Source organism: Bolinopsis microptera, chromosome 8 (genome assembly GCF_026151205.1).
Source record: "Bolinopsis microptera isolate Bmic1 chromosome 8, MBARI_Bmic_1.0, whole genome shotgun sequence".
NCBI classification, from domain to species: Eukaryota; Metazoa; Ctenophora; class Tentaculata; order Lobata; family Bolinopsidae; genus Bolinopsis; species Bolinopsis microptera.
The window spans coordinates 5,555,011-5,567,075 of NC_087079.1; the positions used below are offsets into that span (position 1 = coordinate 5,555,011).

General features: G+C 40.8%; 1 protein-coding gene across 1 annotated transcript in view; it reads left to right on the forward strand.

Annotated features, from left to right (window-relative positions):
- The window catches only part of LOC134820105 (L-asparaginase-like), a 28,308-nt gene that overhangs the window by 11,328 nt on the left and 4,915 nt on the right, over positions 1–12,065 (forward strand). Inside the window, exon 11 of the mRNA XM_063830325.1 lies at positions 5,653–5,745. Within this exon, the coding sequence (XP_063686395.1) occupies positions 5,653–5,745 (93 nt within the window). The remainder of the gene's footprint in view (positions 1–5,652; positions 5,746–12,065) is intronic.

Below are 12,065 nucleotides of genomic sequence, written 5' to 3' on the forward strand. Positions count from 1 at the left end.
GATGGTACCTTTTCTGGGGGCGATAGTTTCGAGGGTTAGGCTTCCATAAGCTTGAAGCCTGGCTGTGCCCTTTGCTGCTTCACCTCTCAGGAAAAGTATGATATCTGGAGTGTTAGTGAGGTGGTTCAGTGCGATGAAGGGAGTACTAGGCATGGCACCAGACATCATTCTCAATGCCAATGCCTGAACTCGTTTGAACTTCCTCGCGTTGGTGTCTGTTTGGGTTGCTCTAATCCATATACTACAGCAGTATGATAGAATAGGTCTGATGACAGCGGTGTACATCCATTTGCATGTTTTAGGGCTCATACCCCAAGTGGGGCCGACAGCTCTTCTACATTGCATAAGGGATGCCGTAGCTTTTTTGGTGGTATTGGTGATATGTTCATTGAAATTGAGCTTGCTGTCGAGGGTCACTCCTAGGAATTTGGCAGATTTGGATAGACCTATGGTGGTGTTACCCACCACCACAGGTCTTAGTGTCCATTTCTTATTCCAGGTAAACATGACTATTTGTGTTTTGAGTGCGCTTATGGATAGATCTTTGGTTTGGCACCATTTTTCTATTGTGTTGATGGTTTTGCGTGTTCTGTTCCAGATGATGTCTAAATCATTCCCCTCCGCTAGAGAGAGCAGATCGTCTGCAAAAGCTTGCAGATAACCTGGTATGTCTCTTGCGGTGTAGGCCAGGAGATCATCGACTACCAGGTTCCAGAGGAAAGGGGAAAGGATGCCACCTTGAGGGCACCCTCTCCGGATCCGAACCCTTGTCGACTTATCCTTATGATTTAATGTGATGAATCTGTTAGTTACCATGTTGATAATCCATTGTGCTGTGGCCAGATCCACTTTCGTGGTCTTGATAGCGTCAGAAATAGCCTTGAAAGAGACATTATCAAAAGCTCCCTCTATATCTAGAAAGACGCCTAGGACATATCCCTTCTTAGCTATCCTGCGCTCGATGGTGTGAGTAACTTTATGAAGGGCTGCTTCGGTTGAACATCCTTTCTTAAAGCCAAATTGTCGTTTGTTGATGTCTTTAGCGATATTAAGGTCGTGTTGCATATGCCACAGTATCACCTTCTCCTGTAGTTTTAACATCACTGGAGAAAGGGTGATAGTGCGAAATGACTTTGGTTGGTTGTAGTCAGTTTTTCCAGGCTTTGGGAGAAAGATTCCAAGGGATTCTTTCCACAAAGTTGGAATGTGTTGGGTTTCATGATTTTTTGTCATAATGGTTCTGGTGATGTCTTTGATGTGTGTCCAAGCTTTCTGTATGATGATAGGTTTGAGGGTGTCGGGTCCAGCAGCTTTCAACGGATCGAAGGATTTAAGAGCCTCCTCGATTCTGTCTGGGCTGTAGATGGTATTGAGTAAGGTGGTGGTGATTGGTAGAGGACCAGGTGGAGGCACTGGCGGATCAGTGACACTATCCTTGAAGTGGGTTCGTGTCATGACCTCCAATGTCTCCTCTGCATTTTTGGTGATGTCTCCGTTTGGTTTGTAAACGGCTTCTAGTGTATGTTTGTTGTCGTTACAGGATTTCAGAATCTTATTCATCCTTCCGGATTCCTTAACAGACTCTGTTTCCTGACAAAAAGTTCTCCAGGCATTACGCTGGGAGTTGGTTATAAGTCTGTTGTATTGTTTGTTGCTCTCTCTAAGAGCGAGCCACAGGGCATCAGTCTTCTTTTTGCGGGCAGTAATCAGTTTTTGTCTTATTCCCCTCTGTGCTTCCTCTACTTCTTGAGTTAGCCAGGGGGGTTTGCGGACGGAACTTGAGATGTAAGTAATGGGGCATGCCTCCTCGAAGGCTTCCTTTAGTGCAGTATTGATTATGTCTATTTTGTGATCAATTTCAGTCGTAGTGTTGATTTGTGTGTTGTTAAGGTTGGGGTTATTCGATAGGATCTCATCAAATCTGTCCCAGTCAGTGTTTTTGACTAGTCGGATCTGTTTGGGTTCCTTCTTTGGCCCTGTAGTTATATCGAACATAATATAGCGATGGTCAGAGTTGGAGTAAAGGTCACTAACATGCCAGTTACTAATGAGATCTCCTCCCAACTGGTTTGTTATTGTGAGATCGATAATTGAGTTGTGGCCTCGAGAGTTGAGGAAGGTTGGGGATGATCCTTTGTTGGCACATGACAGCCCTAGGGAGGAGAGAAAGTCAAGAAGCTCCTCTCCCCTTTTATTGCATGCCTTGTTCCCCCAAAGGGTGTGGTGGGAATTGGTGTCCGACCCTATAATGAGCGGGATGTTGTTATCATTTGCGTATTTTGCTAGAGGTGATGTTTCTTGTGGCGGTACCGGCCCATTTATATCCATGTACGAAGCTGCCAGAATGAGTTCTGTCGAGCTGAGTTGGATTTTAATGGCCACTTGATCGGGTGTTGTGAATTGTGTAAGTTCCCAACATTTTACTGTCAGGTTTTTGTGCAGTACAATAGCGGCACGGGGTCTTTTATCCCCGACCTTGTAGTAATATTGGGTGAGATCCTTATTGATGGGTGGTATTAGGTTTTTGTTATTAGAGTACGGTTCTGTTGCAAGAATGATTGGATTTCTCCGGCCGTGAGTGTTGATAAGGAGGGTTTTCCATGCATTGAACTTGCGTTTGAGATTAATTTGGGTGACAGAGTAAGTTTCAGACTGCTTATTGCGTGCTGCAATAGTAGTTTTTAACTTTTTTTGGCGTCTCTTCTTTTTTGTGCTAGTTTGAGCGTCATTGAGCGGAGTGGAAGCCGTCCCTCCCCCTAGACAGGTATTATGACCTATCATTGCCGGTGGGGCGCTGAGGAGTTGGACAGGGTCGGGTAGCAGCAGCTGGCCCTCCAGAAGGTACGCATGGTCCCTTCCAGACAAACAGCCCCCGCCAGACCTTCCCTGAACATGGCTCCCACAGTCCGCTCAATAGACGTTTGTGTGTGAAATTGTGTTTGTTGTTATCTTTTGTTTGTGACCATATGTTCTCACGTGGGTGCGCGCACCCGCGCGAAGATATGATTTTTTTAGCTTTTAACACAATAATGTCGTATGTCGGTTGGACCATTGAGACTTGCCGAGAGTCAAAAGTGGTCGGTTGAAAGTAGGTTGTTGGTCTGATCGCAATGCCAACTGTCGATTCAAAGTCCCCATCCGGCCCGACTGCAAACAACTTTACTTGCTTAAGCTGGTCGTTATGGATAGTGACCGTCCCTCCAGTTGGCACCACTGTTGGTAGTAAAGGTTGGTTTTTGGTGTTGTTACAGTATATTACTTTATAGGGTTCGTGGACGGTGCACAAAGTGCATGAGTCAGACCCAAGAGTCCGTGCACATACATTCGTGTTTGCCGAAGCACACTCTATCCACGATCTATAAAGCAAATGGTTGATCAGTGAGGGTGTATCGTGAGTTTTAACACTTTCTGCGAATCGTAGAAAGATGCTGAGAAATACTACGACGACAGTGTTGAAATGCCGCCCAATAAAACAGGGAAAATGGGTGCTAATGATCGGCATTAAGGGCCCGACCTGAAGCGCACACCCTAAACTTCAAAAACCCTATAGCTCAATGTGAATGAAAGCTGTGAGAGCTCAGGGAGGAAGGATCAGGTGAGTTAAATAGCCAAAAGAAGTGCACGTGCGACTTATGTCCAGTGATGCCCAGCTGGACAGTACGGCTTAGTTTCGGCAGGTCGAGTGAAGCCGAGTAAGCCCCCTTACCACGTCAAGGTCACTTAACCGACTCCAGGCTGCAGTTCCAATCAATCCAAGAATGAAAGACACGAACAAGAAGTGGGTTGAAAGGAATTACAGTCAGATAAATCAGAGTAAGTGGGCGGAGTCTTCACGAATGCTCTGGTGCTCAGGACTGACTCCGCCGCCGTACTTATAATCCCAGCAATTCTAAAGCGTCCAGGAGGCCCCAGACGAGAGGCGGGAGCCCAAACCCCCCGTGCTAGCCCCGAGAAACGGGTCCAAGGCCCGAGAGTTTGACAAGAGCCAGGATCGCAATGCTAACTGTCGATTCAAAGTTCCCATCCGTCCCGACTGCAAACAACTTTACTTGCTTAAGCTGGTCGGTATGAATAGTAACCGTCCCTCCAGCCAGCACCACTCACCCATCCCCGCCGCACCCCCGTGCCAACCCCCAGATCTCAGACCATACCACGAGGAGCACGAACCCACACCAATCCCGCCCAGGACCCACCCAGCCGCTCGAATTACCGGGAAGCTGCCTGGCTAATGCTCTGGACCAGAACAAAAGGGGGAAGAGAAATGTCTTGAACGAGGGAGGAATGTTAATTAAACATGGAGATCAAGGGGCCATCGGGGCCATCAAGAGCCTGATTATAGAATACATCTAATTCTAATGAGAACTAGGTCTGAATATATTGTGTAATTATTCATATTGGGACGATGGAGTCCGGACGGCTGCTGGCCCAATAATTTACTGATATTAAAGAAAAGTTGGCTTTCAATATATTATTTATTGATAAAAAGCGTCCGTGTGATCCACCATCCTTTCCGACGAAGTAGGTATAATAATGTAGCGTATATAATTAAGAAAGCAAACCCACACATAGCCTCGGGTATAGGACACTAGGGCGTAGGAAACAAAGGCGGTAGAGGCAAGAGCGGAGGACACGAGGGCGTTACTTTCCTTAAAGGGTGGATACAAGTACAACAACTGAGTAGTGTCTTTACTGTGTGAATATCTGAAGCAGTATGTTTCACAGTATATAATAATATAATAAGTTCAGCAAAACATTTGTGATGCCGAAAAGGTACAAAGTTATCCAGACTGAATAACTGTTTAGACTGATTTTGAGCGATCTTATATCCACCTGGTGAATCAAGGAATACATGAACGTAATTCTTAAGACAATAAGTTTATTGTAAAGGTAGAGTGTGTAGAGATAGTAACTAATTAATCAGGTGGTATCTGACCAGACAAAAGAAGTAAATATTAGCAACAGACAAGTTGTGATCTGAATGATATAGCAATTTAATGGAATCATAAATTAGAGTGTGCCAGATGCATCATTGTCATCGTACAAAATAAAATGAAATGTGAAATTGAACTTTTCGTTACATTTAAAAAATCGCAGCTGGTGAAAAAAAATAGACGTCTTCTTCCCTTCATACGGGCCACCATGTTCCACATTAATCTTTAATCCAGTATTATCAGTTACAGTTCGTGTGGTAGCAGCTGTTCATTGTCTTATTCTAACAGCAGCCTGCCCTCCGTAATCTGTTCCTAACTGGATAAGGGGTCGTTCACGTCATATGAATGACCCCTTAATCAGTAATCTGTTAAGTAAAGAGTTTACACTTTACTCCCGTGTTTTTCCTTAGCCTACATCAAACTTTGATGAGTAAAGGTCAATCAATATTTAAATAATATAAGTCGTTTAATAATATAAGACATAAATAATAATATGAGTGATAAAACTTAAACTAAAGAGTGGCCATTACACGCCCTTTAGTTTATATGTTATAAATGAGACATCGGATAAGTTCAAATTTTGTGCTAAAACTTTATCATTCAATAATTGTCTGAGAAGCTGTGAAAGTTGATGATTTTGCTTCTTTAATGAACTTATTAATCAATTGAAATAACTTAATCCTATAATTGATTAACTAATTAATCAATTACCTTTCCTCAGATGATGGTGACCAACCTGCGGGGTGAGATGACCGTGGAAGTTTCTCCGAACGTATCAGATCTCTTCCTTGACAGCGACAGTTACTTGTCCAAGGTAATTATCATTAATTCATTAATTATATATTCGTTAATTGTTAATTAAGTATAATTATCAATTAGTATCACTAATTAATTTAATATTCATAAATTAATAATCAATTAAATATTCATTAATAATTGAATAATTGATATTTTTGGTGACAAAGTGAGAGTCTCCACTCAGTTTTTCTAACAAGTTGTCGACGTTTCGGCCCACGCCTTTGTCATGGACGACTGACGAGACGTGACAATTACGTTAAAAATTAATAAAGCTCAATAAATGTAATAGATTTGTAGTGTTGCAATTAGTTTAAAGGTAACTTACAAATGTCGGTTAATGTTTAACAGAGTAACACGTTGCATTTTTTCGAAGAACCGTTGCTCTGGGATTTTACAGTAGCCGGGATACTTCGTGAGGATGTCACTTCTATTTGATATTGGAAGTTGTCTTTATCAATAGTTTATTCTTTCAATTTTACCTTACACCATACAATTATTTTTTCGTCGTTGCTCCACAACGATTCTTGGCTGGCGACACTTTTTGTCGGAAGTCAATTTAATATGTAGTATTTGATTAGTCGCTATACGGCTGGTAGAGCGTAGAGTGTGTACGTGCGAGTACTTGTGAGCAGAAACAGGTTACCACAGAAACTAACAGGTTACCACAGAAACATAAGGTTACCACAGAAACTATTGTGTCAAAATTACACTAGCGTAATCATTTGGAACCCCCCCCCCCCCCCCTCCTCGGCTGATTACGTGAATATTTATAACGACGATATGTTTAATTGTATTTCACGAGCGATTTTCAATCGCGTTCTGAAAATCGAGTCTAATAATCTATCTTCTCCTACATTTTTTGAGCAATCACCCTCAAACTTTCAGGATATGTTCTTAGGATCAGTTAGAAGAGAACTCTACAGCCAGAATTTTGGGATAGGCCTTTAAAGATTTTTCTTTCGATTTTTTAAATCTTGGACCTCTAATAATCGACAAGAAACGAGGTCTGTCACTCTTCTCTATTAAAAACAAACTATAAAGTCGATTTCGAGAGAAATTTGATGAAGAGCCCCTTAACGCAGCTGTTGAATTCCTACAGTAAGATCAACCCATTTAGCTCACAAGAATGGGTCATCTGCAAAGAATCACAATCTAGCTTACTTCTGCAACGTAATTAATGTTAGCATGCCCACTCAGAGAGAACTGAAGGTCTTGAGATGGTGTGACTGGTTCTCCTCCACTATTACAAACTAATGTATCAGTATGAATGAAATTTAATAAGAATTACAGATCAAGAATTTTCCATTTCCACAGCTGTTCAGTGGTGACAATCTAATTCGTCAATTTAGCCGGTTTAAATGGCCATCTGTCAATTATAACCATGTTACTACTACCACTTAATTTAATAAGCACTGTTCGAGGGGACATATAGGTTGAGCGGAACTAGCTCTGAATAGTGAATAATTTTATCTTTAGCAACGTGTTCCAACTATTTTTATGATGAAGCTGCTAAGTTTTCTGTTAGCTGTGATAGTTTTAGCTAACCCCACTCTGAGTGAGCTGAAGATTTTAAATACTCCTGACGGTGTAGCTGGTCCCCCACCCTGTGCAATTACTTGTTCTGGTGTCGCGCGACACACCGACAACAGATGGAGAGAATGGAAAAGGAACGCATACAGACGGATAAACTTTGCAGAGTGTGGATTTGTATCTATACCAGTTGTTACTGCTACCATGGGTGGTAGTGACATGTGTCCTTCTATCTACATACGGAATGTGTTTAGTACGAACAGTTTGTTTTATGTACATTCGGTGGAAGAGGCAACACCCAGCCAAATGGTTAACAAAAAATGTGACGTTTATTGGATTGCAGCAGGGTACAACTGTTGAAGATGAGAAGGAAGAGATAACGAAATGAATTTAGGTGTTTGCTTTTTAAAGATGCTAATTTTAGTTAAATCTCAGATTGTTTTCTTCGTTGTCACAAACTTGAAGCTTAACAAAGACAGATAAGATCTATACAATATCTTATTTAGCAGATATTATTCCACGTCCGAGTTAACAATTAGCTCGCCCAGTAGACTTAATTATCTGCTACTCAATTTAATTAGTGCATATAATAATATCATAAATATCAGACGTTTTACTTAAAGGACGAGTTATTTAGAATTTTGACTTGTTAGTAATGAGTAGCCACTCCTAGAAATCAGGGAGGACACTCACCCCTGTAATAACACCAAAGAACGAAATTCATAGCACACTCACACCCCAAGATATCACCTAAACACTAAAATTAGATCATACGCAAGTCTCGCCCCGCTGTGAGAGCAGGGCGAGAGATGCACGTTGATTTCTATTGTGCCAGCCTCTTGTTTATTTGGTTTTTGTCTTGTAATTGCTGTTTGAACCGTTACCTACACATTTGATAGAACAAAGCATTGAGAATGAAGTATTTTAAATTTCATAAAATGTCACATGATATCAATATACGGTAAGGTAATAATTTGAATAAAAAGTGTGGATTGAGAAAGTTTCGTTGGCTGCCATATGGACAAGTTAAAGTAGGGCTTTAAGACTTAGAACTACGTCTTCGGTGATGGAAACATAGCACGAATACGTGAAACCACACAGGATGGCACCACATAACGTCGTCCTTTCCCACAAAATCGTAGGGTGCACATCTGCAGGAAAGTTGTATATGCGATAAATCTGTACCCCTCCGGTTTGATCGTGCCCTCACTGTCCCTGCTCACTGTTCGTATGCCACTCCCTTGTAGTTCAAGAACATGTTTTTCTTCAACAGTTTTCTTGAAAATGGGCAGTTCCGTTACACACGTCGCGTCTTTTCTCGACAGCAGAAAGTCGGAAATAATAGTGCTCTCCTGGCAACAATAGCACTCCAATTCTGATTCCATAGTTTTGCAGTTACCGCATGTACACCAAGTCGAGACATCTTTATCAAGTCTTGAAATGCAGTTCTGAGTTTCTGAATCCGATTGTTGATGTTCTGCCCCTTCATCACTGTCATAGTCATTATAGCCTACTGTACTCGGCTCATCATTGCTGCTATGATCACTAGCTGGCAGTTTTGGATCGGCGCTAATATCCTGATAGTTATTCGTTGCTCCTATTCTATCAAAATCTAGCATGTAGTCTTCCGTTTCACTATTTTCCGAATCATCGTCAATTCCAACTGTTGTTTCGGCATCAAAATCCATACTCGTAATGTAAGAATTGTCGAATTACGCGAGCTAAAAAGATATTATCAATTAACAAGTAATCAGCGCCAACTAAACTAACCATACACGAGTCATAAAATAATGGCTATTTAGTTTATCAACTAAAAATTCTGTGATAACAGAGCTAAAGACTATGGTGTCCTGTGCTGAAGGAAACTGTCCTAACAACACTAAGGTTAAATTCAAGAAGCAACCGTTCATATCCAAATGGCATGGACGGAAGTTTTTACGATTTTATAAAATACCTGATCCTGAAACGAAGAAAGAAATTTTCATGAAGTGGAGATTACGGATTCGACGGAGACCTGAAGACGTAACTAAGCATACACAGATTTGTTCGGAGCACTTTGCAGATGAAGATTTCAATTCTTACGACTTCGATAGTGCAAAAAGAGCGGAGTCGGTGACAAATATGTGGGTGAGACTGAAACCGGATTCAATTCCAAATACTGATAGGGTGACTGGTGAAATCAAGATTCATCTGCAGTTAAACTTCGATATTGATGGCGGAAATTTTGATCAGCCAGGACGCAAGAGGGTAAGGAGAGACATCGGTTATATTGATCAGTTAGTCGAAGAGAATGAAGGAATACTTGACCGTTGTTCTCTAATAAGTACCTCCATTGAAGTCGGAGAAGCATCACAATCTCAAGAATTGATAGCCACCGAAGAACCCAACTTTGAAATAATCCCGAACAGATATCTATCTGTCCTGATATCAGCTGACACAAACAATGACAAAGGTGTCCAATGCAGTCCTCGTACTACCAATAGCTCGATGCAGACTGGACTATCATCATTGGTACAATGTTCTGGTCCCCAATCTGAAGCTGGCCCATTTACTCAGGATCTGCCAGAGGAAATTCTAGAAGAAGAAACTGACAGTGATGACTGTGACGACAGCGATGAAGATTACACTCCAGGAATTGCACTTTTACAGTCAAGTTCTCGCGGAAAAAAGGTAATATATTACGTTTCATCAATTATGTATGAATGAAATTTAATGAGAATTACAGATCAAGAGTTTTCCATTTCCACAGCTGTTGAGTGCTGAAAATCTAATTCGTCAATTTAGCTGGTTTAAATGGCCATCTGTCAAATATAACCATGTTACTACTACCACTTAATTTAATAAGCACTGTTCGAGGGGACATATAGGCTGAACGGATCATTTAAAATCACCACTAGGCACTAGCTCTGAATGGTGAACAATTTTGTCTTTAGCAACGTGTCTCATTGTCCCAACCCTTTCTATGATGAAGCTGCTAAGTTTTCTGTTAGCCGTGATAGTTTTAGCTAACCCCACTCTTAGTGAGGTGAAGATTTTAGATACTCCTGACGGTGTAGCTGGTCCCCCACCCTGTGCAATTACTTGTTCTGGTGTCGCGCGGTACACTGATACAGGTGACACTGACAACAACTACAGATGGAGGTATTATAAAGGGAACACGTACAGACGGATTAACTTTGCGGAGTGTGGATTTGTATCTATACCAGTTGTTACTGCTACCATGGGTGGTAGTAACATGTGTCCTTCTATCTACGTACGGAACGTGCTTAGTACGAACAGTTTGTTTTATGTACATGCGGTGGAAGAGGCAACACCCAGCCAAATGGTTAACAACAAATGTGACGTTTATTGGATTGCAGCAGGGTACAACTGTTGAAGATGATAAGGAAGAGATAATGAAATTAATTTAGGTGTTTGCTTTTTAAAGATGCTAATTTTAGTTAAATCTCAGATTGTTTTCTTCGTTGTCACAAACTTGAAGCTTAACGAAGAGAGATAAGATCGTTACAATATCTTATTTAGCAGATATTATTCCACGTCTGAGTTAACAATTAGCTCGCCCAGTAGAACTACTTCACAAGAACTACCTCTTACTTTAATTAATTTACCACTTCTCTTGACCTCCGTCTAGAAATTGAAAAATTATCTGCTTCTAAATTTTCTTAGCGCATATAATATCATAAAGGCCTTTTTACATCTTTATAACACCTTAAATTATAACATTTTTTATAACATCTTTTATGACATCTTTTATAACATCTTTTATAACACCTTTTAACAGCTTTTGACTTTGTAAAACCTTTTGTAACACCTTTTGTAGCACCTTTTATAAAGCAGCTTTAACACCTATTATAGTCTCGCGGTTCATGTTGAAATTGAATCAAGCGGTAAAAATTTGAGTAAATCGTACTAATTAGAACTTAAGTTTTATCTCTTTTAACTTAATCAAGTTAAAGTCCTTATCAAAATGGAGCTGCTCAGTATCCAGTGCAAGAACGATCATCTGTTTAAATCAACCATCCAAAATTATATTTATTCATTTTGATAAGCTTGACACAAAAATGACCGCAGGCCGCAGATGTTGAGTACTGACAATAGAATTGACCAATTTAGTCACTAATAAGATTGAGCCATCTGTAAATTTTCACGGTCTAGACCATTTTATGTTAGGGAGTGTGAGAATGGATATAAAGGTTCAACTTATCTCTAATAATCATCATTATCTTTAAAAAGTCAAATAAGTTTGTTTTTAGTAGCGTTTATCATAACTTTTGAAGATGAAACTACTCGGATGTCTGTTCACTGTGATGATAGTTAGCCACACTCTCTCGAGTGAACTGAAGATATTGAATCTTCCAGAGGGTCAAACTGGTCCTGCACCCTGTGCCCTGACCTGCTCTGGCGTGTCAAGATACAGCGAAAGTGGTAGCTACGGATGGCGGAATTATGCTGACAGTAAAGCATTCAAGATTGCTGACATGAAAGGATGTGGATTTGTCTCCGTACCTGTAGTAACTGTCTCAGTCAGAGGATCGCACTATAGTTATAACTGTCCTTCCATCAGCATAATTGGTGTCGACAGCGCAATGTTGATTGTAATCACGGTGGGGAACGCAACACCCAGTCAAATGGTGAGTGAGCAATGTGACGTGTACTGGACTGCAAACGGCTACAACTGTTGAAAAGACACGCGTGATTATATTCTAGTTACTTAATGTTGTTAAATTAAGAATTGGGTTTATCTTGCAAACCAGCAATACAGTGTTTTATTGATTGTTCTATGTACTAAAGCATTCTTTAAACATA